Below are 25,107 nucleotides of genomic sequence, written 5' to 3' on the forward strand. Positions count from 1 at the left end.
TAGGGTGTGCCCAGGCACACCTGGCACACCCCCTGTGCACGCCTATGGGTCCAATACTGCTGGTGAGCAGGCATTTCTTCTATTTCAGGTGGTGGTATCTTCTGTGGACTGTTGCACATGGGGATGAATGTTGTCTGCACGATTTTTCAGTTCTTATAATTTTTATATTTTGAGTCACTTACTGAGAGTTTTCACTCCTATAATATTTCTTTGGACTTTACAGCTGGAACTTTTTCACATATGCTATAAATCATTTTTTCATTATGTTTGTTACAATAATAAGTGTTAATTGCTACCACGACACTGTTTCTATATACGTCTATATTTACTGTGCCTATATCACACAGTAGAGTTGCAGCTTATATCACTGTTTGGTTTTCTTCATATTTAGTTTTGTTCATCTATCAGAACATTTTTGTAAGCATAGTTTTTACTTTTAGAAAGTCAGTGTTATGTTCTTACATTTGTTCTATGCACAGGTCTTTAAGAGTTTAAAAGTTAAAGTTGAAACTTCTAAATCCAAAATCCATCAGTGTGCCTTCCAACTCATCAAACAGCATAGTACTTGTAAAAAAAATGTTGTTGTCTATATGCTGCACTCGGGAATTGGGGAAACATTGGATTAGTAAACCTAACTAAATCAGTTTTATTATATATACTGTATAATCTATAGCCCCCTGGTTTTATTGAGCTTACACCTGAGATATACAGTAGTTGGCTGACTTTAGTCTATGTAGCTCCAAATATGAAAACCCATTTAAATCAATAGATTTTCCCTGTTCAACATCGCTGCCACATTGTGGGATTCTCATTACTTACTGTAAGGTTGGAAACCCACTAATCAATTTCTTGTCTTTATTTATGAACCTTTTTTTCTTGTCTGTTTGAACGTGGAAAACCTGTGCGCTCTGTGTCTCTTTGGAGCTTCCATGCCAGGTTAATAATGTGGGACATTTGAATCACGCCAAGTTAATGATGTCTGCCTTACAGGCTCATATTATGGTAATAAACAGTAGGTGCCTTGAGGCTGCTTCTTGTTGATAGAGATGTTCTTAGTGAATAGGATGGCTCCCCAGCTGATTGTGTTTATTGAACAGTCTGATTGAGCCGAATATGAATGACAAGATTGCTGGATTTGAGAGATGCAGAAAATGTACATTCATAATGGCACGCTCTTGCTTTTGGATAATGGTGTCTAGACAGCAGGTCTAACATAGAGTATGATGATGGCTGACACGGGCTGCTGGCTATTTATAACAACTTATATTTCTGTAGTTTCAAGCTGTCATTTAGTGCCCATAGGTTACATTAAACTACTGTAACTGTCAAGAATTCAGGGCTGGGTGCCAGCGATGTTTTCACTCCTAATCACTTGTATCCTGTGCCCCTAATTTCTTGTGTTACAGTTTGGTGTCCTATTTATTTTTTTTTAATAGCCCTAGTATAGTACCCTCTGTAGTTTCATATGGGGTTTATTATATTGCTACCCAGGATATAATTTTGGATTAGAATTCCAAGCAGACACACGCACTGGTACTTTTGTGCTGCCAGGATCTGCCTGCACAGTGGGTGCTATTTACTAATTAGAGCTGTTTAAAATTGCTGTTTGAAAAAGCTCTACACAAAATGACTTCACAGCTGTAGTCAGTACAGTTATGTCAGCCTCGGACTGGATTTTCCAAACATGGCATCAGATGAGGTGTTATTATGTTATGAATAATCATGTAAAGGTATGCGCACAAGCCTGTTTACATTCAGTTATAAAAAAAAGAAAGTATAAGGACTAGAAAAAAAATGGGTATTTTATTTTAGTTTATATCCCTGAAACTGATGGCAGCTTCATTTAGTCTTCATTCTGTTTTCAGTTTAACTTTCAATAGAATTTTTTCACTGATAACTGAACAAAACAAAGAAAACTGACTACAACTTAAAAAAAACAGAAACCAACAGAACTGCAACATTTTTGAAGCAGGACAGAAAAAAGAATGCAATCCAGCACAAATCTGCTTTATGCACCAGCATAAAGCAGATTTGTGCTGGAAGACATACATAAGCTGCCATACCAGTCATGAACATCCCAATGGCATTAATACTTTGTATTTTTCAATTTGTATCCTACCAGGAATAATTTTGCAGCATGTGAAGAAAGATCTGCATCCTATTTGATTAGCTTGACAGCCAGGTATCAAGTATTTGGGGGGGAGAGGTCAACGCTAGCATTCTGCATATTCTGCTGGTGCTGACATCTTTTACCACCTCAGCTTTTTACCCCCTTCTTAACCAGGCCATTTCTTGCTATTTAGCACTGTGCTTTAACTGGTAATTGCTACCCAAATTCAATTTATATAATTTTTTAACACAAATAGAGCTTTCTTTTGGTGGTATGTGATCAACACTGTTTTTATTTCTTATATATAAATGTAAAAAGATCGAAAAAAAAACAATATTTTTTACTTTCTGCTATAAAACGCATTTAAAAAAAAATAAAATGTTTTCAAACGTTTAGGCCAAAATGTATTCTGCTACATGTCTTTGGTAAAAACAAATCCCAATAACTGTACAACGATAGGTTTATATATATATATATATATATATATATATATATATATATATATATATATATATACACATACATATATACACATATATATACAGGATTTTTTTCTCAGAGAAAAGGTGCAGGAACTCACCCTCTATCCAATTCTCCGCCCCAACCACGCCCAAACTCCACCCCAGCCACACCCAAACCCCACCCCAGCCACACCTTCCTTAGAGGAGAGAATTACAGCTGCGCCAAAAAATTGTAATGAGTTAAGGCTTAGAACTGTGTATCACATACATTCTCGAAAATCCCCCCCAGCTCTCTTCATTACAAATCCCCTCCTAGCTCTCCTCTCATCACAAATCCCCTCCCAGCTCTCCTCTCATCACAAATCCCCTCCCAGCTCTCCTCTCATCACAAATCCCCTCCTAGCTCTCCTCTCATCACAAATCCCCTCCCAGCTCTCCTCTCATCACAAATCCCCTCCTAGCTCTCCTCTCCTCACAAATCCCCTCCTAGCTCTCATCTCATCACAAATCCCCTCCCAGCTCTCCTCTCATCACAAATCCCCTCCCAGCTCTCCTCTCATCACAAATCCCCTCCTAGCTCTCCTCTCATCACAAATCCACTCCCAGCTCTCCTCTCATCACAAATCCCCTCCTAGCTCTCCTCTCCTCACAAATCCCCTCCTAGCTCTCATCTCATCACAAATCCCCTCCCAGCTCTCCTCTCATCACAAATCCCCTCCCAGCTCTCCTCTCATCACAAATCCCCTCCTAGCTCTCCTCTCATCACAAATCCACTCCCAGCTCTCCTCTCATCACAAATCCCCTCCCAGCTCTCCTCTCATCACAAATCCCCTCCCAGCTCTCCAAAGCAGACATCCCAACCTGACAAAACTTATTTCAGGGTGGTGGCAAACTAATTTCAGGGAGGTGGAGCGGCGCGGCGCTTCTGTGCCCCCCTCCCCCAAATTAAACACATCTAGAGGATGATCAAATGAAATGGAATCAGTATACACAGATTTACTTCTTCTGAGAGATATTAAAGTGGAGGGCCACCCTGAAAATAAAAATTACACCAAAAATCCTAAAAAAAACAAAAAACAAAAAAAATTAAAAAAAAAAATTTTTAACTTACCTAAACCCTTGTTGCTAGGCAGTCTTCCTAATCTGCCTCTTCCTTTTCCGCAGCGTCTTCTGCTCCTCGGTGAGCGGCCCCGTTGACTTCTGGGAACTGTGTGTGTTCCCAGAACACCACGGGGCCATTCACAGAGCGCCGCTCACGCGTCCGCAGTAGGAAACCGGCAGTGAAGCCGTAGGATGGCGGTGCCGGGACCCGAGAGCCAAGGGACAGGTCGGCCTCGGGCGGCCGACATCGCGGGCACCCAGGACAGGTAAGTACTTATTTAAAATCAGCAGCTACAGTGCTTGTAGCTGCTGACTTTTAATTTTTTTTTTTTTTTAGGCTGGAATCCCGCTTTAAAGGAACACTCTAACCACAATGACCACTTCAGTGATTTGAAGTGGTCAAGGTGGTAGGAGTCAGTATGTGGGATGGCATGAATATACTAAGGTCGTATAATGATTGGCTTCTGTCTACACGGACGACTACACAGAGATCGATATTTGGCCGTTCCCTGCTAAACTGAATTTTGATGTGTGCACCCAACTTTACCGAATTCCTTGCTAGTTCCCCACAGTGCCTGTGTATGTCTTACTGATTATGGTCACACCCCATAGTCAGAAAGAATGGAATCTTTCACTTACCTGTTCCTGAAAACGCACACACACCAAGATTGAATTTTTATTTTTTTTAAACCTGGAGTTGGGCTGTATTATGGAACCACATCCTTTGCCGTTATTGCTCAAATTCCTGAACATGTTAGGAATATACTGGGACTTTTCAGGTGCTACAGAGCTACAGAGATATTCTACATACACATATATTAAACAGAATGATTTTGTGAAATGCATCCACCTGAAAAGTCCCATTATATTCCTAACACATTCAGGAATTTTACTTTCACTTTCACCATAATGTCCTCCTGAGGTACAGGACAATTTTTCAGCACAGATTTATACAGTGTGGAAGGCACAAAAATAGGGACTCACAGGAGAAGAATGTCATCTGTTATCCAGCCTGTTATCTTACCTTGGGGAAAGCTCCGATGACTGTGTTCTTCTGTTTGCTCTGTCCTCATTGGGGAGGAGGGGGGAGGGGAGAGGGCGCTGACAGGAACACAAGACAAGCAGAGATTGAGCTTCTCCTTTTTGGATATTACTCTGCAATGCTCTCAAGCCGCTCCTCCTTATCCATGGACCCGAGGGGATGGGGTGTGTTATCTGAACAGTGGCATGTCCAGGCTCGTGGTGTGACACACTTCCCTCCTCCCTCCCTCGCTCAGCTGTGTGACAGCACTAGTTGTCAGTGCTGTGCTGACATTTCATATCCTCGGCTCCTCTCCTCTCTCTGCGCCGAAAATTCAGAGCTTCTCCAGAGCCAATGAGAGAGTAGGGGTGTGGATTGAAGGCAGAGGAACCAACCAGGATCGGAAGATTATACTACAGCAGACAGCCTGATACCGCCCCCACCCTGTAATCTCACTAAGGATCGGCACTGAAGAGCTCAGAGAGAGAATTGTGGCAAGACACAGATCTGGCAAAGGTTACAAAAAAAATAGAAAGTCAACCATCACTGCAGCCCTCCACCAGTCAGGGCTTTATGGCAGAGTGGCCCGACGGAAGCCTCTCCTTAGTGCAAGACACATGAAAGCCCGAATGGAGTTTGCTAAAAAAACACCTGAAGGACTCCAAGATGGTGAGAAATAAGATTCTTTGGTCTGATGAGACCAAGATAGAACTTTTTGGCCCTAATGCTAAGCGGTATGTGTGGAGAAAACCAGGCACTGCTCATCACCTGTCCAATACAGTCCCAACAGTGAAGCATGGTGGTGGCAGCATCATACTGTGGGGGTGTTTTTCAGCTGCAGGGACAGGACGACTGGTTGCAATCGAGGGAAAGATGAATGCAGCCAAGTACAGGGATATCCTGGACAAAGACCTTCTCCAGAGAGTGCTCAGGACTAGGGATGAGCTTCGAGTTCGAGTCGAACACAAATGACGTGGGGGTTCCCCCTAAATTCCATACCAGGCCCTTCAGGTCTGGTATGGATTTTAAGGGGAACCCTGGCCAAAATGTAAAAAAAAAAAAATGACGTGGGGGGGGTCCCCCTAAATTCCATACCAGACCCTTCAGGTCTGGTATGGATATTAAGGAGAACCCCGTGCCAAAATTTAAAAAAAAAACGGCGTGGGGTCCCCCCAAAAATCCATACCAGACCCTTATACGAGAACGCAACCTGGCAGGCCGCAGGAAAAGAGGGGGGACGAGACAGCGCCCCCCCTCCTGAACCGTATCAGGCCACATGCCCTCAACATTGGGACGGTGCTTTGGGGTAGCCCCCAAAACACCTTGTCCCCAGGTTGACGAGGACAAGGGCCTCATCCCTACAACCCTGGCCGGTGGTTGTGGGGGTCTGTGGGCGGGGGGCTTATCGGAATCTGGAAGCTCCCTTTAACAAGGGGACCCCCAGATCCCGGCCCTCCCCCCTGTGTGAAATGGTAAGGGGTTACAAAAGTAACCCTACCTTTTTACTAAAAAACTGTCAAAAATGTTAAAAATGACAAGAGACAGTTTTTGACAATTCCTTTATTTAAATGCTTATTCTTTCTTTTATCTTCCTTCATCTTCTTCTTCTTCTGGTTCTTCTGGTTCTTCTTGTTATTCCTCCGGTGTTCTCGTCCAGCATCTCTTCTGCGGCATCTTCTTCCCTTCTTCTCCTCGGGCCGCTCCGCATCCATGGCATGGAGGGAGGCTCCCGCTCTTCTCTTCATCTTCTTCTCTTCTTCATCTTCTTCTCTTCTTCATCTTCATCTCCGGGCCACTCCGCATCCATGCTGGCATGGTGGGAGGCTCCCGCTGTGTGACGCGTCTCCTCTTCTGACGGTTCTTAAATAATGTGGGGCGGGGCCACCCGGTGACCCCGCCCCCTCTGATGCACGGTGACTTGACGGGACATCCCTGTGACGTCACGGGGAATGCCACAGGGAAGTCATCTTTGCATCATTCCCAAAAAGACTCATGTCTGTATTAGATCAAAAGGGTGCTTCTACTAAATACTGAGCAAAGGGTCTGAATACTTAGGACCATGTGATATTTCAGTTTTTCTTTTTTAATAAATTTGCAGAAATGTCAACAATTCTGTGTTTTTCTGTCAATATGGGGTGCTGTGTGTACATTAATGAGGAAAAAAATGAACTTAAATGATTTTAGCAAATGGCTGCAATATAACAAAGAGTAAAAAATTTAAAGGGGTCTGAATACTTTCCGTCTCCACTATATATATGGCAGTGGTCAGCGACTTATAATGGGACTGCGATAGTGCGGTGGGCAATCTAACATTAACTCGCACTGAGTGGGAACTGACTAACTGACATTACCAGTGGTACTAATTCATTGATCAGTTCTAAAACTATGCACCAGGGGTAGTGAATTAAAATTGAAGGAGGTCGGGTAACTAAAAAAAATTTACGGCCAAGGTCTGAATCACAACTCTGTGCCATGAAAGATTGTACACATCTTCTTTCCTTTTTTGGCACAAGCCGCACTCTCTGGCACTTTTCTTACTGTTTCCTCCACACACTCTTGAAATACTCTGTAAATGTAAATGTCCCCAAAAGTGTTCCCCCTTATCATGTGCCCCTACCAGAGTAATTCATTACATTGAGTGCCCCCATCAGACTACCCCCATAAATCAGTTGCCACCGCCAGAGTTTCCTTTTATATCAGGTGTCCCCATCAGAGTGCCCCCTTACAAAAGGTATTCCCATCAGAGTGCCCACTTCCATCAGGTTTCTTCATCAGAAGGCCCCCCTACATCTGGTGACTCCCATCAGTGTGCCCCCTACATCATTTGTCCCCATCAGAGTGCCCCTTACATTAGGTGCCCTCATCAGAGTGCCCCTTTACATCAGGTGCCCCCATCACATGACGTGCCCATCAGAGTGCTCCTTTACATTAGGTGTGCCCATCAGAGTGCACCTTTACATCAGGTGTCCCCATCAGAGTGCCCCTTTACATCAGGTGTTCCCATCATAGTGCCACCTTACATCACCTTACATGCCTGACGGTCTGGACAGGAGCATTGCTCGGTCTGTGTTCGGACCGCGGGCCGCCATTTAATGACAGCTGCTATACATTGTCAATGTACTAATGACACTGGCTGGGAAGGGATTAATATCTACGGTAATCAAGGGGGTTAAATGTGTGCCTAACAATGGGTAATGTGTGCTGATTTTTACTAAAGATCTCTTTGTTTCTGATCCCTGCTTTGCTTGTTCCCTCTGTACAGAGCCCTTGTTGATTGTCAACACAGGGCTCTGGGCTGTAATTGGACATAGCCGATCAGCAAGTCCCAGCAAAAGGTCATTGGCCGGGACCTGCTAACAGGCTCCTGTTGTGTACAATCACTGAGGGGGCAGAAGACAGAACAATGACTGAAAATAACCGCTCTTTGCTCAGAGCAGGCTCGAGAATTGAGCGACCAGCGGTCTTTGATTGCTCAGTTGTCAGTGTAGAGCCGGCAGGGGACAGCTGCAGCATCAGATTAATGCTTCAGCCAACTAGGTGCGTATACATGTTTGTTTTTTTTTGTATCCTGCTCTACTCTTGTAAATTGTTAAGTTCTGGAGATTCTAATAAAGGACACTGTTAAGTTCATAAAGATGTGGTTTGACGAGTTTGGTGTGAAGAAATTTGAGTGGCCTATATAGCCCCGATCAGAATAATTAGGATACCAATTGTGAACTAAGTTTTTAGCCAGGAATGGTGAAGGCTGTTTTAACTGTGGTGGTAGGAGAGGGGACAACTCCATATTAATGTCCATGGTTTTGGAATTAGATAACCAACAACTCATATAGTGATATATGTGATAAAACTGAAACCTTTGGCCATATAGTGTACTTCCTTGGCTGGTATGCTGACCCACAGGGTTTAATGCTTTCTGAGCTACAGACACAAAACAAATATCAAGAATGCAGGTGAAAATTACTTATTTGCATATGTTTTCTAGATCACTGTCTGGAAGGAAAAGGGTGAGCATAACAACCAACCAACCAGCATTTTATTAGGGAGAGGTCAACAATGCCAGCATCCAAGTTGTCTTTTGATAAAGCACTTTAGGAATTACAAATTTGCAAAAATATCATCTATATTTATAACAATGACTGCATTAGAATGTCAACATTTTTTTAAACTATTTTTAATAACTATTTACATTACGATTTATTGCTTTTAAGACCTTCTTTTGACTTACCCTGTTTATGACTTGTTAACAGGATGTGTTGCAAGTTGATGGTGGAAGCCCCTCACACCTTTATTACTGCCAACTGGAGACCCGTAGCTGTTACCTATTCACAGAGCAGCTGGGGCGCTTCGCTCTGGTGGGAGAGTCCCTCAGCATGTCAGCCACCAAACGCCTCAAGCTTCTACTCTTTGCCCCCACCTCCTGCACATCTCTAGAGTACAGCCTGCGAGTGTACTGCATCACCGACACACAAGATGCCATGAAGGTGAGTAAGAGGATAAAGCCACACATAAAACACAGCTATTAAAGCCTGGATGTGGTTCACTGACTGTAATGATGGGAGATGGTTGATTATGGGGCACATAAAACATGATGTAACACAATAATTCATTGTTAAGCCCACTGATGGAGATCAGTTGCGTAGGGGTACTACAGAGAATAATGAGAGGATTCTAGATGTTTGAAAAGCACAGGAAGAACGTTTTAAAGAAGCACCTGCGACAAATGTGATAAAAATGACATTGAGCGGATCTTGGCAAATACCAGGCGGATGCCAATTTATACAATACAATGTCAGAGAATGAAAGAGAAAAGGCAAAGTAAACTGTGCTCCTGTAATTGTGAAAAGGCATCATAATTTAATCTCCTCAGAAGAATGTACTGAGGTGAATGCTTGCAACTTCAATGTACTTTCTGCTGGCATGCTTTGTGCTTGAATATAGCACCAAGGCATTTATCACCGAGAATCAGTTACATCCGTCTTTCAGCTGTTGGCCTTTGTGGAAAGCTTTCATTTGAACAATCCTAAGATGATGAGAAGCAAAGTTGAACAGCTGTGTAAAGAAGCCAGCTGCGCCCAGGTGGGCATTTGTCCTCTAGATGATTTGTAGGCAGATGCAGCTGTAAGGTCGGTGACTCAGACATACATGACAAGCAGACACACATGTATCTACAGTTGCATTTGCATTCATTATATATGCAAATTGTCACTAACTGTCTGCAAGAAATTTAAGTCTGATGTACAGAAGAATAATAGACTTGAATTTGGTTTTAAATATGCCCATTTGAGTCTAACAGCCATTTATCTCTTGATAGTATTGTAGCTGAGAATGACTAAATTTTGCTAGGAAATTCCTAAAAATACAATTTTCTCTCACTGAAAATGCTGCTTTCAAATCTTACTACAGTGCCCTGTGCTGGCAGAGCTCAGTAGCCGCCATACCCTAGCACAAACCTCCTTACCAAACTTTAATTGCAGGAGGGGCATGTTGTTGACCAGGTTTGCTTCATTACTGAGAGCGGTGGGTCTAACTCATGTGCCTATTGGACTACACATTCATATTTAGACAATGAACAGCTGATGTAACAGAAAAGTGGAGGTAAAACTATGGAAATGGAGATTGCCCACTAGGAAGCCCTACTACATAGACACATACCCTACCCAAGCAAACATAAATGAAAGCTTGTCTCTTTCATATTCCTGGCAATGGGACAGACAATCTCAACTCATGGAAGCAACCAATGGTATGCTTCTCAGGAAATTCAACAGGGAATCATGGGCACTATGTTGGAGGAGAAGAAGGTGGCTATCCTGAATGATGCTCAACAAGCTTTCTTTAAAGTCTAGTCTCCCTGGATTGGCCATCAATAATTCTCTAGAGTGGACTTATAACTTCTAATCATGTAACCTGTGGATACCATGCAACACCTGTGCTCTCCCACTCGGGTAGCTGCCTATAATCCTATTACCTCCCCCTTTCTCTTTCCCTTTCCCCTTCCTCTCCTTTCTACTCCTCCTCCCTCTTCCTTTCCTCTTTCTTTCTCTCTCTCCTTTCTCCTAATGCCTCTTAGCTCTTTATAGTTATACTGTTTCTCCCCCTATTTTAACCAGGCTTCTGTTCCCCTCACGACACCAGTAAAGGCATTGTGTTCTTCCTCTCCTTTTATTTACAATCCATGCTCCTCAGATGATTATTTCCTGCTCCCTATCTATTACACACATTCACTCAAAGAATGCAGGTGCTTGTTTGTCTCTGATTTGTAGTTTATGATATTTTCTTTATTTAGCAACATTAATGAAAATACCTGTCTGGAATCCTACTGTACTTAACCATAATGTTATATTCGCTTAATGAAAAATGTAATGAAAATGGAGGATGTCAGTAAAAAGTCTATTTTATATTTCTGTGATTTCAAGTGGGTTTAAATAAGTCAAGGATCATAATGCTGCAACCCATCACAACCAATCAATATTCATTTTTCACAGTTCTTATTTGAGTAATATAAAATATAATTGGTTGTTTTGGGTAATTGAACTTGTGCTCGTATCCATTGCAGTTTGTGCTGCCATATTATTCAAGCCAGTAAATGTTATTTGACCATTTCTCATAATGCATCAGGTTCATTATGCTTTATCCTTTTATTGCTGTAACTGTGTCCCACAGGAGGTGGTACAGCTGGAGAAACAACAGGGAGGGCAATTGTTAGACGAGCCACGCCTCTTACATTTTAAGGACAGCTATCACAATCTGCGCCTTTCTGTGCATGATATGCATAGCACCATGTGGAAGAGCAAGCTCTTGGCTAGCTACCAGGTATGCATAAAACTCAAAGTATGATTCGTGGAGGTATACTTTCCATTAAACACCAAAGGCCATGTTAAGGACTGTGTGTAGTTAGCTAATATATTTAGTGCAATACAAATTGATATACGCCATTGACTTCTAAATATAATGCAGTTTTTTTATTAAGTACTAACACTTTTCTAAAGCATAGTGTCAACCTAATTTTGCTACTATCTACATAATAGATGTAAACTGCAAATTGTCCTGAAGGTATGAAAATGGCAAGCTGTACTGGGAGAAATAGGAAGGCCACTTTTCCGAAAATGCTAGCTGTTCTTGAAAATTGCCTAGCTGTTCTTGTCTTTGCTATTTTCTCAGTTACTGACCTTGAACAAGTATCCAAATTAGTACTGAAGCTATTGGATCAACAGGACAGCCCAGAAACCAGGGTTTTCAAATAAAAAGATCTGCAAGGGCTGCATTCTTTACATTTCCGTTAGGCCATGTACACACTACACATTGCAGTAACACACATGCAATCGTAATGTGTAAAGGCAGCTCATTCACTATAATTTTTTCCAAAGTGACATTGAAAACACCAAAGTGCCATCCCAAAACCCAAATAAAAACAAGCAGCGAAAACCCTTTCAGTATTTATCAGTTAGTCTCTTACTGCAAATGTGTAGACTTGCACAGCCATACTTGTCAAGGGAGTCCAGCTTCCCACACAAAAGTAAAGACCTGAGTCAAAGTTCAATGTGCAGTGAAATATAAAGCAATATTAAAAGCTCTGTGTTTGATATATACCCAGATTAATCCAAAGGAATCAGGCTGCACTCCAATGACGTTAAAGCACCTAGTGAAAGTAATGAGCAAGCAAACAGGATAAACAGCACACACAGAAAACCTTAGAGGCCACACTCTAATACATTTTACCCCTTGCAGGACCTAATCATAGGTTTCACTACAGAAAGCACTGACCTTTATAGAAACATATGAGGATAATTTGCCAATTGTTTTTCTTTCTTCCTGCAGGAGATCCCATTCTATCACATCTGGAATGGAGTCCATGACAACCTGCACTGTACATTTACACTGGAGCGCTTTAGTCTTAGCACCTGTGAGCTCTCCTGCAGGGTCTGGGTGTGGCAAGTGGAAGGGGATGGTCAGAGTTTCAACATCAACATTAATCTAAATAAGGTGAGACAATGGCCAAATGACTGTGTTGAAGAATGAAGATTCTTGTGCAGCTTTGGTTCAGAAGTTTGTGAAGAGGCAAGGAATGGTTGAGTTCGGAAGTACAGTGAAGTGAAGTGAGGAAGCACGTATGATGGTACAAAGTGTGATACCCCAAAACAGGCTTCCAGGTAAGAGGCCATGTCACATTATCCATCCTTACATGTTCCTATGGTTTCACTCTGTTACTGGCTAAAACACTGCAGATGGACTGAGGGACACCTTGCCAATTTGGCCAGTGAATGGGCAATGCCGTAGAAGATGATGATAGCTCTTTTAGGTTTATTCATATACTGTATCTTCAAAATGGTTCATGTGACATGGCCTTCAAAGTAGAGTTCACCTTTACCAAAAGACTGCCCACGAAGGTAAGGGGTATCTGTAGAAACATCCTAGCAATAAGGCAGGATGGGATGATGAAATCTCTGGAATGTTTTCAGTAAGGTTTCAGGTTACGTAAATGGACTACACCTATAGCATGGCATTATTCAACTTTGGTCAAATCTGCACAGTTTGTTTTTATCTTCAGGTTCCCCTTACCTGCACAGGTAGTTTTTGGTAAAGGTGAATTTTGTCACTAAAGCAGTAATGACGTTCAAAGATCAGTAATCCAAAGCATCCAGACAGAATTTATTTAGGTTATAAAACAGTAATGATAGTCAAAGATGAGTACCCCATAGTTAAGTTTTGCTTTGCTGAAGTCAGATCAGTGAAAGATGAATTCTCATAGGATGACATGTGTCTTGGGACTTTTCCATAATATATCAGCTCAATAATATAATTTAATTTCAAGTTGTTGCACCTTCATGCACCTTGTCAAATAGAAGCCCTGACCTGCAATGCTTTTGGTCCAGGAAAATCGTCCTCCAGAGATACTGTTAGATGATGGAGGAAAGGAAGCAGCAGCTTTGGTGGGTCCCAGCGCCTTCAAGATCCCATTTTTAATGAGACAGAAGATTATCACCGGTTTGGATGAGCCATCATCCCATGGAGCTGACTGGAGGGTGTTAGCACAGAAGCTGAATTTGGAAAGGTAGGATTTTATTCACATTATAACAGTCTGTGTGCAATAGAAAACACTACAAATTACTGTATAAGTGGACCTAACTAGTCCATAAAGGAAACCTGTTATGAGTTAAAATACAAGAGCTGATGTTGCTTTCCTCCTTCTAAAACTGTTAGTTGCCTGGCTGTTACACAGATCCTCTGGCTTCAGCACTTTGCGTAACCAACACAGAAGAAGTATGCAGATTAGATGTCAGTTTATTGCTCCAGGTCAATGACTCTTGTACTGAAGCAAGGACAGTGTCAAAGCTAGGTAACAAACATTTTCTGCTGCATAAGTTAACAATGACAGCCTCCAGTTTTCTGCCATGATTGTTTACTAAGCCTGTACTAAGGGAAAAAATGATGCACTAGTTATATTTCCTTCTCCACATTATATTTTTTTGTGGCCATCATGATGGTGCTATGGCTACAATACTTTCACCCAGAACAACTAGAGAGACTTTTATTTTGTACATGCTTGCTCCATGTCTGTAATTCAGAAGTACTGAAGCCAAATCAACTAGCATTTTCTGTTCTTTTTTTTTAAATCAATTTTTAGTTCAGAATTTTTGTGGTTTTCCAAAACCAACAATCAAACATATAAGCAAATGCCGCAGAAGATTTTTTTAGTATACAGTATATAAATTATTATAACAATATCAATAGCTGAAGGAGCAGTCAGCCTCCAATTGTTTTCAATGAGGCTTTCACCCGTAGCTAATCACTGGGAATCTCGGCTGGGTCTCTCACATCAAATTGCTAACGGACCCATTCACTCTTGTAATTTGGGAATTGAGCTTATAGTTATCACAGTACCAGGAAATGCTGATTGGTTCCTAATTGTCATTTGAGACCTGAGCTGTCAGTGGCAGGTGGGAATGAGAGCAAACAGCTACACTTAACCACTTGCCGACCAGCCGCCGCAGTTGTACTGCGGCAGAATGGCACGGCTGGGCGAAACAACATTATGTTACGTTATGTTGCGCCCCCCGCTCGCCCCCCCGAGCCGATGCTCCCGCAATCGCCACTAAGACACGGAGAACCAGGAACTGTGTGTGTAAACACACAGTTCCAGTTCTCTGAGGGGAGAAGTGACAGATCGAGTATGAACAGCGATCTGTTGTCTTCCCTGCACAGTCCCCATCCCCCTTCAAACCGCTCTCAGATGTCATGAAAAACAGAAAGGAGCTGCTGACACTGACCACTGTCAGCTTGGCCTACGAATAGGAAGTCATCCAAGTAATGCAATACAGAATGCAAACCAACCGACTGGACAACTACCCATTCAAGGAAGCTACTGAAGAGCTTAAATAAATAACATGAAATGGTACAGCCCATGGGAAGGCACATGTCAAAAAAAGTAGCTTCCTTGAAAGTAGCAGCCCAGAAGATGGAAGCATTCCGGGTGGGCCAGGCGGAAGGCGGACTCAATGTCCACCTTAGGCAGCAAAGCCGAATGACCAGCAACCCTGATCAAATGAAGCGCCTTGTCGAAAGAGGCGTAGTGGACCCTGGATTCCTCCTTATCGATGCCATCATTGACTGAGGAGCCAGAAGGATAGGACAAATGGTGGATAAGGTGGAATTTTCCCTCCGCCTTTTTCGGGACCACACTGAGGGAGGAAACCCTCAGGTTGTGGAAGGGGGGGAGATCAAACGGGCCTGCCATACGCCCCAAATCCATCTCCTTCTGAAGCTCCTCGGCCACGATGGGCTCAAACCGAACAGAGGATTTCAAATTAGATGCAATGGTAGGCACGTCAGAAGGAGTGAAGGGGGTCCAAAAACCACGGTCCAAACCGTCCCTCAAGATCAAGGCCTCCCAATGGAGGGGGTACCGGTCTAGCCAGGGAAGCATCTCTAAGACGTTCACTGGTGTCCTCTGCTTTAGAAAGGTCAGGCTTGGCTCCTGGCCTGGACTGTGGCTGTTTACCCTTCCGGAAACACCGGCTGGCAGGGTGAGCACCCCCGCAAAGTGAGCATTCATGCTTAAAACGGCACACGGTGTACCACTTGCAGTGGGTCTCATTGAGCAGCCAGCATAGACCTTTTTTGGGGGCAGCTGACGCTCCGGAGAGAGCGCCAGCCGGGGACTTAAAGGACAAAGGCCTGTGGGGGCACATGAGCAATAACCACAGGCTATCTTCTTGGCAATCAAAATGAAACTCCTTACGTGCCGCCAATTTTTTGGTGAAACTGGGTGTTCTAGTGAAACCAACACTGACCCCCGTAAAACTTATAGGCACCCCAAATAAGATCTAGGTAGCAAAAGAGAGATGCGGCCAAATCCAGGAACCGCTCACAAAGCACTCCGGCATAAGCAAAGAACCCCTGCAGTCAGTTCCTGAACGTCCAAGGGAGCTGTTTTGATTTGTCGTCCTGTTCTGCAATGTCAACACGACGAGATTTGTCGATCGTCTCCCTGTCGGGAGGGACTAGCGCGAGAAAATCAATAAATTTGCGGCGCCAGATCTTGTCCTTGATGACCTCCAACAGGTGCGTGCCAGTCTGTGAAACCGCCCACAAGTTTGCCACCTGCAACACAGCCCGAACTAACCGCTGGACCCCACATCCCTATGCGGGACAGGACCGATTTTAGGAGGTAAATATGCGTTCATCTGGTGGGCCCGATCACTGGACCTACCCCAAATTAAGTCACAGTCATATTCACTGATGTGCAGAGGCGGAGCTAAAGAAGGGTGGTCAGGAGCAGATCCAGGAGGAATGCCCGGGGCAGGATCGTCCATGGGAGGGGCTGGTAGAGACGTCCATCTCCAAGAGGAATGCTGGTGCCTGGCGAGGCAGGAGGGTGATGACGGAGGGAGAGGTCCAGGGGTGGAGGTTGAGCCACTGACCCTGATGAGTGAGAGCAACCATAGACTCCAAACAGAGGACCCTTGGCAGGTGCAGACAACGTCCTGGGAGTGAAGAGGCAATCTCCCACCCTGCCGGGTGCAGGGAGACGAGGCTGCACAGCAGACCAAGGCTTGAATGTGGTGGCAGGCAGCATGCATGAATCTCCCGCCTAGCCAGGCGCAGGGAGATCCGGGTAGTCAGGAGTCAGAGGCAAGGGGTGGGCAACAGGTGAGGCTTGGCGATCTCCCAACCGGTCGGGTGCAGGGAGATGCAGAGAAGCAGGCAGCACAAGTGAGGCAGATTGCACTGGTGGCACAATCAAATCTCCCAATAAAATGAGGGGATGGTTAGGGCGCTCAGAGCTTCAGTATAAAATAAAACAATGTCTCTATACAACAGTCCAATAATAATGGTGGTGGCAGTGATATGAAGATTTCTTCAGCACTTATGACTACAGCTTACAGAATGAAGCAGTTTCTATGAAAACACAAACAGAGAAAAGGCGCCTCTAAGTGCAGAAGTAGACATATTTTAATATCCCCAACGGGATTAAAAACACTTACAGGATAAGAAGAAAAAAACGGCACATCATGTGAATACGTGGGTGGATGCGTTCTGCAGCATTGGAAGGGGTCACGGCGGAAGGAAGTCCTCAGGCTTGTTTGAGTATAATCACTGCGGATCCAGTCACAGTCAGCGTCAGAGTATCCAAGACACTGGAGCACCGGTGGAACTGACGTAATCCAAGGAGAGGGAGAGAAGACCCGGAAGTGATATCAGCGCTAAAGGACAGCAAACCAGCCTGAACTGCAGCGCAGAGCGGATGAGGTCATAAGAAAGGGACACGTTTCGGAACACTGAAGGGTTCCTTTATCAACCTATAACCATAGGAGTAGCTGTACACAATTTATATTCAATGGGCTGGCCGTGGGCAGGAACAATAATAAGAAGACAGGAAATGGACAATATGAGATAGCGTTCTTAAGAAGAGAAAGTGTTTATAGAAAAATGCATGTATAAAAATGTGTTTAACACTTTTTAATAAAATGAATAATAAAGGAATTGTTAAAAGAATAAAAATATTTAAAATTGTTGGAAAATTGAAGAGCACATATATGTAGAGAAGACCAACAGCAATCAATAAGATATAAGTGTGTGTGAACAAATGTGTTGTGCAGGCTAGTAGATAATATACATTGTGTTCTAAATATAAGCGTGTAAGCCTATGCATACACATACATGCACATATACACTAGAATTTTGCATTTCATGAGTATGTGTGTACGCTGACATATGACGTCACATAATGGCAAAATCATAAAATAGCTCTTGAGAGGGAAAAAGATAATAGAAGGTATGGGGTATATGGAATTTTAAAGTATTGCACTGACCTCAAAGTCCTCATTTAACCCTCCAGCGGCCAAAACGTTTAGTAAAAAAATCCAGTACATTTCCCCATGACAAAGTCTTCTGTAGCGCTCAGCTGGAGGAAGGTCCCTAGGCATTGCCTCAATGACCCAGACCCTAAGGCCGTCCGTGGATTTATCATGGAATTGGAGGTAGTGTTTGGGGACACTATGATTGTCCAGTCTTTATTACTGGTGGACTGGACATTTTTAACGCATCCACCCACGTATTCCCATGATGTGCCGTTTTTTTCTTCTTATCTTGTAAGTGTTTTTAATCCCGTTGGGGATATTAAAATATGTCTACTTCTGCACTTAGAGGCGCCTTTTCTCTGTTTGTGTTTTCAATCAAATCTCCCACCCTGATAGGCGCAGGGAGATAAGGAGCCGCCGGCAGGGACGCTACTGGTAGAGCAGAGGAATGTCCCACAGGGAGATGAGAACATGCGGCCGGAGGGGACACTGCAGAGACTCCCGAATGGTGTGCTAGGGGACGGGCAGACCAGGAAGCGGACAAACAGGAGGATCTCTGTGGAACCCCCCAGCCTCCGCCCCGCCGAGCGCTGGAGGCAGACCCAGGAGCAACAGCAGTGGGCACCCACGGGCATGGGACAGGGGCAGGAAGCGCTGAAGCTCCTAACCGGCCGGGCATAGGGAGGCACTCAGGGGAAGAGGCAGCAGGCGGAGCCCAGGCGGACTGTAGTATGGCTCTAGGGCTCCGGGAGCTTACATGGTGGGTGGAGACCACCAGGCAGAACCCTGGCAGCGACGGGCAGAAGGTCTGTGCATCCTAGGAGGGGGGAGTCGGCATCCGGCTCAACAGTGACTCCGGGGGGAGCGGGGAGTGAAGGCTGCATTGTAAGTTGCCCTGGAAGGACTGGGGCTCAAACGGGATGGAGGGCAGCAATGCCTCCAGGCCCTGGGTGCAGGAGGCCACGCAGCAGAGCCCGCAGGTGGCAGGGGGTGGGAGAGGAAGCCACCTCAGGGGAGAGGAGAGCAAACAGCCAGTCAGCCTGACCTTGGAGTGCCAGTTCGTGGACCCTGGCCAGCAGGAGCTCAGTGTCCATGGGGGTCTTCAGCTCTTCCAGCCACATTCTTCAAAAGACCCAGCATTCCCTGGGGCAATACTTTTCTGAGCTCAAGCCCAGCCCATCCCCCATAGTTCAACCAACCCTTGATGACCACTCATTCACCTTTTCCGGCACCTGGCCATTCCCCCATCAGTCAAGGCTCTCTTTCCCTATAAGGGCTCAAGAGGCCTTCATTTTTAGCCTAGTCTGCCGAAAAACATTTGTAAGAAATTAAGAGTGGCGATCTCAATTCATGGTAAGAAATATTTAATAAGTGAACTGTGATGCTATAAACTAGCATATTAGAAATAAATGAACAACAAGGTTATTTTGTGAAGTATAGTCAACAGTTTGCAAAGATCAATGATTTAACACTCATAATAAGAGTGACTGCAATAACAATCCCCAGCATTGGTGTCAGGGGTTGCAATAATAATCCCCAACATTGTCAGTGACTACAAAACAGCAACCTGTTTTAAGTTGTTTACAGAATACAGGAGACTACTTGGCGTATACTTACCTCAGTACCTGCTCCTGCAATGCTACCCCTCTCCATGCCACTCTGTTAGAACTATACTGTTGAGCAACAAATAACTCCACACGACAAAGGAAACACAAAGGCAGATGAGCTGTTCTGAAACACAAAGCATTTGAGGACAGGCACCGGCACTCTGTGGAGTTAAAACAGCAGGATCCTACATGCCATCTGGCAACAGTACACTTCCTTGGTCTGGAAGTCTTTAACCCTTCCTGGCTTTATCCAAACCAAAACATTTTTTGGCTGGAAAAGTGCTACATTGGGCTCTGTAAAATGCTGTGTGTTGATGTTATATAAATAGTACATTTTTGGGATCACCGGTTTAATCAACAATAACTTCTTAACCGCTTTGACACCAAAATTCATTTTCAAACAATTGTTTTAGCATATAAAAGTATTTTATTTGGTAATCAGTTTTTAAAAGTACCCTGAATATAATATTTAGAATAAGCAGAGAGATGGACAAAATGCAAAAATGCAAAACAAATGCAGTTTTTATTTATTTAATGCGTAACATTTTTTTTATAGTTAAAGTAGAACTATAACTTTTTTTTCATTCACTAATATAAAATAATATAAAAAGTGAAATTTCATTTCACTAATATACAGGGCAATAAAGGTTGGGCCCCTAGACATCCATATGGTCCTAAGTTCCTGCTTAGACTGCCCTGTGAATGAGCAGGGTCTGTTTTTGTTACACAGGGAATCCATAGCCCTGTGAAAGCTTCAACTCCAACAACTCATGTCTTATGTAGCATTACCCCCATAGAAGCCATTAGATAGGATGGGTCCTCTGTTCTTTACCTTATCAAGAACTTCAGCCCCTCTCACACACCAGGTTGAGTACACAAACATACAATATCACAGGAATTCACTAAAAGTAATACTTAGTACTTAGTAGTAATGCTATATCGAAGAAAATAGGCACCAAACCAGGTAGTAAACAAGCATAAATTAGATCAACAATTGTAATAACACACTTTAGTGTATATATATATATATATATATATAGTGTGATTACCAGTAAGGACCAGGCATAGGATGACATTTGGCATCCAGATCAGCATAAACAGTAGCAAAGCAGCAGTGAACAGTAGTAAAGTTGAATCTACTGAGTGCTGGAACTATCCTGCCAGTGTGCATTTATGGCACCGATGCTAGTCCTAGACCAACTGGGTATGCATTGTCCAAAAGAAAATAAGGACGGCAGCAGATGGGCAGGGGAACAAAAAGGGCTTGCAGAATAATTATTAATTAGAGATGTTCCTATGCCAGCTATCGTTGGGGCCCTATAAAAGCATTGGTGCACTGAACACCCAGTTAACCTGCAAGGTAGACGTGGTTCAGATGCGGTAAAGGCTCTGCATAATGCTGTATAAGGTACAGTCTAGGTTTGAAATAAGTGCGGTAAGGAGTGCAGTATGTGTGTGGTATGCATTGGGTACACTTGGTGTCCTGTTCTCAGCGACTCATTCTCTGCTAGCAGTATTGGCAATGGGTGAATAGCCCTATCACCAGGATGCTGCAGTGACCTCTCGTTATAGAAAGGGGGGCCCTCTGTCTCTCCTCGAAAGCCTCTGGTGATCAGATCAACTTCAGAAACAAAATTGTTAACTGCATATATTTAGAGATCCAAACAGCTCAGTGATTAGAAACTATAAATGTTTTTTGTGTAGGGCAGAGTTCTTTATATGCCATGTTTCCGTTTAGCTGTAAAATAAGAGCACCATCTCTAAAACCATGGCAACCAGGCATTTCCTTGCCCCTTTACATACCCTCAACACAAAAACTGTGAATGAAAATGTCACAGTTATTACAGATGCCTCCAAATGTGTTTGTTTCCTTGGCAGCTTATGAAATATTTTCCAAAACTTTGCATCCAAAGTTTATTGCAAGTGAATAGCTCTGTGTTTTGGTGGCTGCCTAGTAGAAAGTGCTACTTTGCAGAAAGCACTGTTGCACTGCAAGGAACTGTAGGAAGGTCAATTCTTCACATTGATTAGTTGTTTTCTCTATAGAAGGAGTAAAATGTTCTTCAGCTGAAGAGAATCAAGCCTGTTACTTGGATTTTCTCAGCAGAAACATTTTCTCCAATTGAGGGCAGGGAAACCAGGGCCTTCTGTTTTAATCAATACAGATACAGGCTCTACACAATATGACCTGGGTCAAGCAGCTAATGGGCCGTTAATACACAAATTATAGATATCTCAACGGTGGTTCCATTATACCATTCCTAATTGTGCTAAGTGTGTTAAATGGAATTTTCTGCACATTAACAAAGGCCTTGTAAAAAGTAGTTAATTTCAATGAACTTCAAAGCCTTTGAAACATGTTTTTTACAAGCAGATAAATGTTGCCAGTGGGTTATGATTGTTTTAAACTTATAAACTGGAGAACAACCCAAACCGAATAATTTTAAAGCTGAATGCTGATAAAGATTCCAAGCAACTCTTGCAGTGGAGCTCCTCCTGAACTGCTTGAATGCTCCTTTTTGTCCAAGGAGTTTTAAGTACCTTATCCCTCACTCCAGAAGTGAGACTGGTCCTCCTGAAGATGCTTCTCTTCACCTACCCATTGGTTACAGGCACTCTGACACCGTCAGATACAATGCAGTCCTGTATTAAATGTATGCCGGGGGCCCATCTAAAATCTGCTGCATCAGAGAGAAGAGGAGAGTGCCTCCTAACTATTCGTTACAAAGCACTATCTGCTGCAGTCCCAGCCTTTTCCCTCAGCCTCTGGCTCAGGCCCACAGCCTCTTCAGACTACCTCTGTCTCTTAACAGACACAAAGATCAGGCAACAGTTGGATAGGCTGTCTGATCTTTGAGCCACAGACAGGCCTGTACACAAACTAAAAATGGACTCCTCAGCAGCAATGGCTTTATTCAGGACCACTGACTGATTGCGGGCTCTTATTACTTATTTGAATTCCCTAATTCCCCATTACCCATCCTGAGCTATCAGACACCCTTGCTCTGAATGACTTGATTCTTCCAGTGTCATTTACCATATAAACTTTTTGACAGCTAGTCCTTCTGTCACAATACACACAGTAAATGTTGGGGTCTAGAGCAGCCCTCAAAATTTCCACTCGCCTGCTCACATTTGGCGAGTGAAAATTAGCTGAGGGCGAGTGTGGAGGAGGGGTGGACTGGGCCAACAGTTTCCTGGCTGATCGCTTCTGGCAGAAGTGGTGCGGCTTTTTATACAGGGCATCTGATGCCCTGTTAAAAAGGCTGCACCACTTCTGCCAGAAGCGATCAGCCAGAAAACTGTCAGGAGGATTGCTGGCTGGATCATGCAGAGCGGGGATCTCCTGCTGTAACACAGCTTGTATATTAAACACCAGCTGTTGTCAGACAAAGTCCCACCTCCTGAACCGGCTTCTATGATATACAGCACATTGGTCCAATGCTGGTCCAAAGCGGCTGGCATTTCATATACAAGCTGTGTTACAGTGGGAGATCTCCGCTCTGTGTGATCTGTCTGGGAATCCTCCAGATTCCTCCCTGTGGTCCCTGCTGCATTGATGGGCACTGATAAGGCTGCACTTATGGGTACTGATAAGCTGCATTGATGGGCACAGATAGGCTGCATTGATGGGCACTGATGAGGCTGCACTGATGGGCACTGATAAGACGGCACTGATGGCCACTGATAAGCTGCAATGATGGGCCTGCACTGATAAGGCAGTACGGATATGCTGCACTGAAGGACACTGATATGCTGCACTGATGGACACTGATGAGGCGGCATGATGGACACTGATGAGTTGCACTGATGAGACTGCACTGATATGCTGCACTGATGGGGCTGCACCAATAAGGCAGCACATATATACTGCACCGATGGGCACTAATAGGTTGCACTGATAGGCTACACTGATGGCCATTGATGAGGCTGCACTGATGGCCATTGATGAGGTGGCACTGATAAGCTGCACTGATGGGCCTGCACTGATAAGGGGGCACTGACAGGTTGCACTGATGGCCATTGTTGAGGTAGCAATGATGGGCACTGATAAGCTGCACTGATGAGCACTAATGAGGCTTCATTGATATGCTGCATTGATGGGCACTGATGAGGCAGCACAGATGGGCACTGATAGGCTGCACTGTTGGGTACTGATATGCTGCACTGATTGGCATTGATATGCTTTTTATTAATTTTGTTAAAGCTGTTAAAATTTATTTTTGTAACTTAATCCTGCATAAAACATTTAACAGTGTCATTTCATGAGATAATTTATGAGGGAGCGTATAGGGGTGGAATTAGGGGCGGGGCAGGGTAGGGGTTGGGTGGGGCAACTGTTTGTGAGTAACTCTTAAGGCTTCGATAGTAGCTCAGGACTTAAAATTTGGAGCCCTGGCCTAGAGGATACTTTTATTCCAGCAGGATGGGATGAAAATAAGATCATCGTTGACAGTGTTGTGACATCATTCTGCTCTCTGTGACTTCATCTGTTCAGATAATAATCAGGAACCCCACACACATTTCTGTACAATCAAGGGATCTAGTGTTCCCAGAGTAAAAAAGTAAGTCTTAATTACAGCAACCAATCCTAGAAACATTTTTTAGATGTGTACCAGAGAATAATTGGCTTGACACGGGCAATGGCTGTTGCAGCTTTTATATTTGTTGAATGGCTTACAGTCCAGCTGGCAGCTGGTAGAAAGCTGCCATAAGTAATACAATTTACAAATATTCTTAGCAGTCTCTTAAGCAGAGGATGTTAGACTGCATGATGCAAGTAAACTCCAAATAGAGCAAGTCTCCTAATTTCAATCTGACCTCCAAGGACCCATGAAATTGCTATTGGCACTGTATGGCTCTGAACTGCTTGGTCCTCCTACCTACTTATACAAGCCTTCTGCCATATGTGGATCACAATTTCCAGGGCTCAGCATCCGGATATTGCATCCAAACCTGCCGAAATGGGCCCTTGTTCAACCAACAGGGAGCTTCTTCTGTCAAGACCAACCACATATGCTCTCACAGCCACTTGGCACAGCACAATACTTTTTATACTCCCATTAAGCTTCCCGACACAAATCATGCTGGAATTATTTCCAGCAGGTAAAAACAGGATGTTATAACCAGGGTAAGGGAAAGAAGGTCGCTCTGGATGACAGAATCTGGCCAGAGAAGATGTCCGGAATGTGGGATGGATGCAAATCAGGCAAAACAGGTGTCTCAAAACAGCACTTGGGCAGTACTCCAAGAGGAAAGCAATAATAGTAAAAAAAAAAGAAACAAACAGAAGGCACCTCTAAGTGCAGCAAACAACAGACTTTAATTGCCAAAGGTTAAAAATACACTCACTAGCATTAAAATAAAGCAAGGCTCATCATATGGATGTGACAGGGAGTCCAGCTATAGGTGGTCCCGGGGTGGTGCGGTGTGCAGCTTGATGGAATGAGTCCCAACCGACCAGCAGAGGGGGGTCGCAAGAGAAAGGACCGGGAAGGACAACTGCACT

The 25,107-nt window shown here is 43.8% G+C and overlaps 1 protein-coding gene across 4 annotated transcripts in view; it reads left to right on the forward strand.

The window, feature by feature from the left end:
- UNC5A (unc-5 netrin receptor A) overlaps positions 1-25,107 on the forward strand; it is a 596,423-nt gene that overhangs the window by 544,929 nt on the left and 26,387 nt on the right. For all 4 annotated transcript variants that reach the window (XM_073620469.1, XM_073620471.1, XM_073620472.1 and 1 more), the window contains 4 exons: positions 8,941-9,174; positions 11,354-11,503; positions 12,509-12,673; positions 13,564-13,742. In XM_073620469.1, coding sequence (XP_073476570.1) covers positions 8,941-9,174; positions 11,354-11,503; positions 12,509-12,673; positions 13,564-13,742 — 728 coding nt within the window. The remainder of the gene's footprint in view (positions 1-8,940; positions 9,175-11,353; positions 11,504-12,508; positions 12,674-13,563; positions 13,743-25,107) is intronic.

The sequence above is a fragment of the Aquarana catesbeiana genome, linkage group LG03 (assembly GCF_042186555.1).
Source record: "Aquarana catesbeiana isolate 2022-GZ linkage group LG03, ASM4218655v1, whole genome shotgun sequence".
In the NCBI taxonomy this organism is placed as follows: domain Eukaryota; kingdom Metazoa; phylum Chordata; class Amphibia; order Anura; family Ranidae; genus Aquarana; species Aquarana catesbeiana.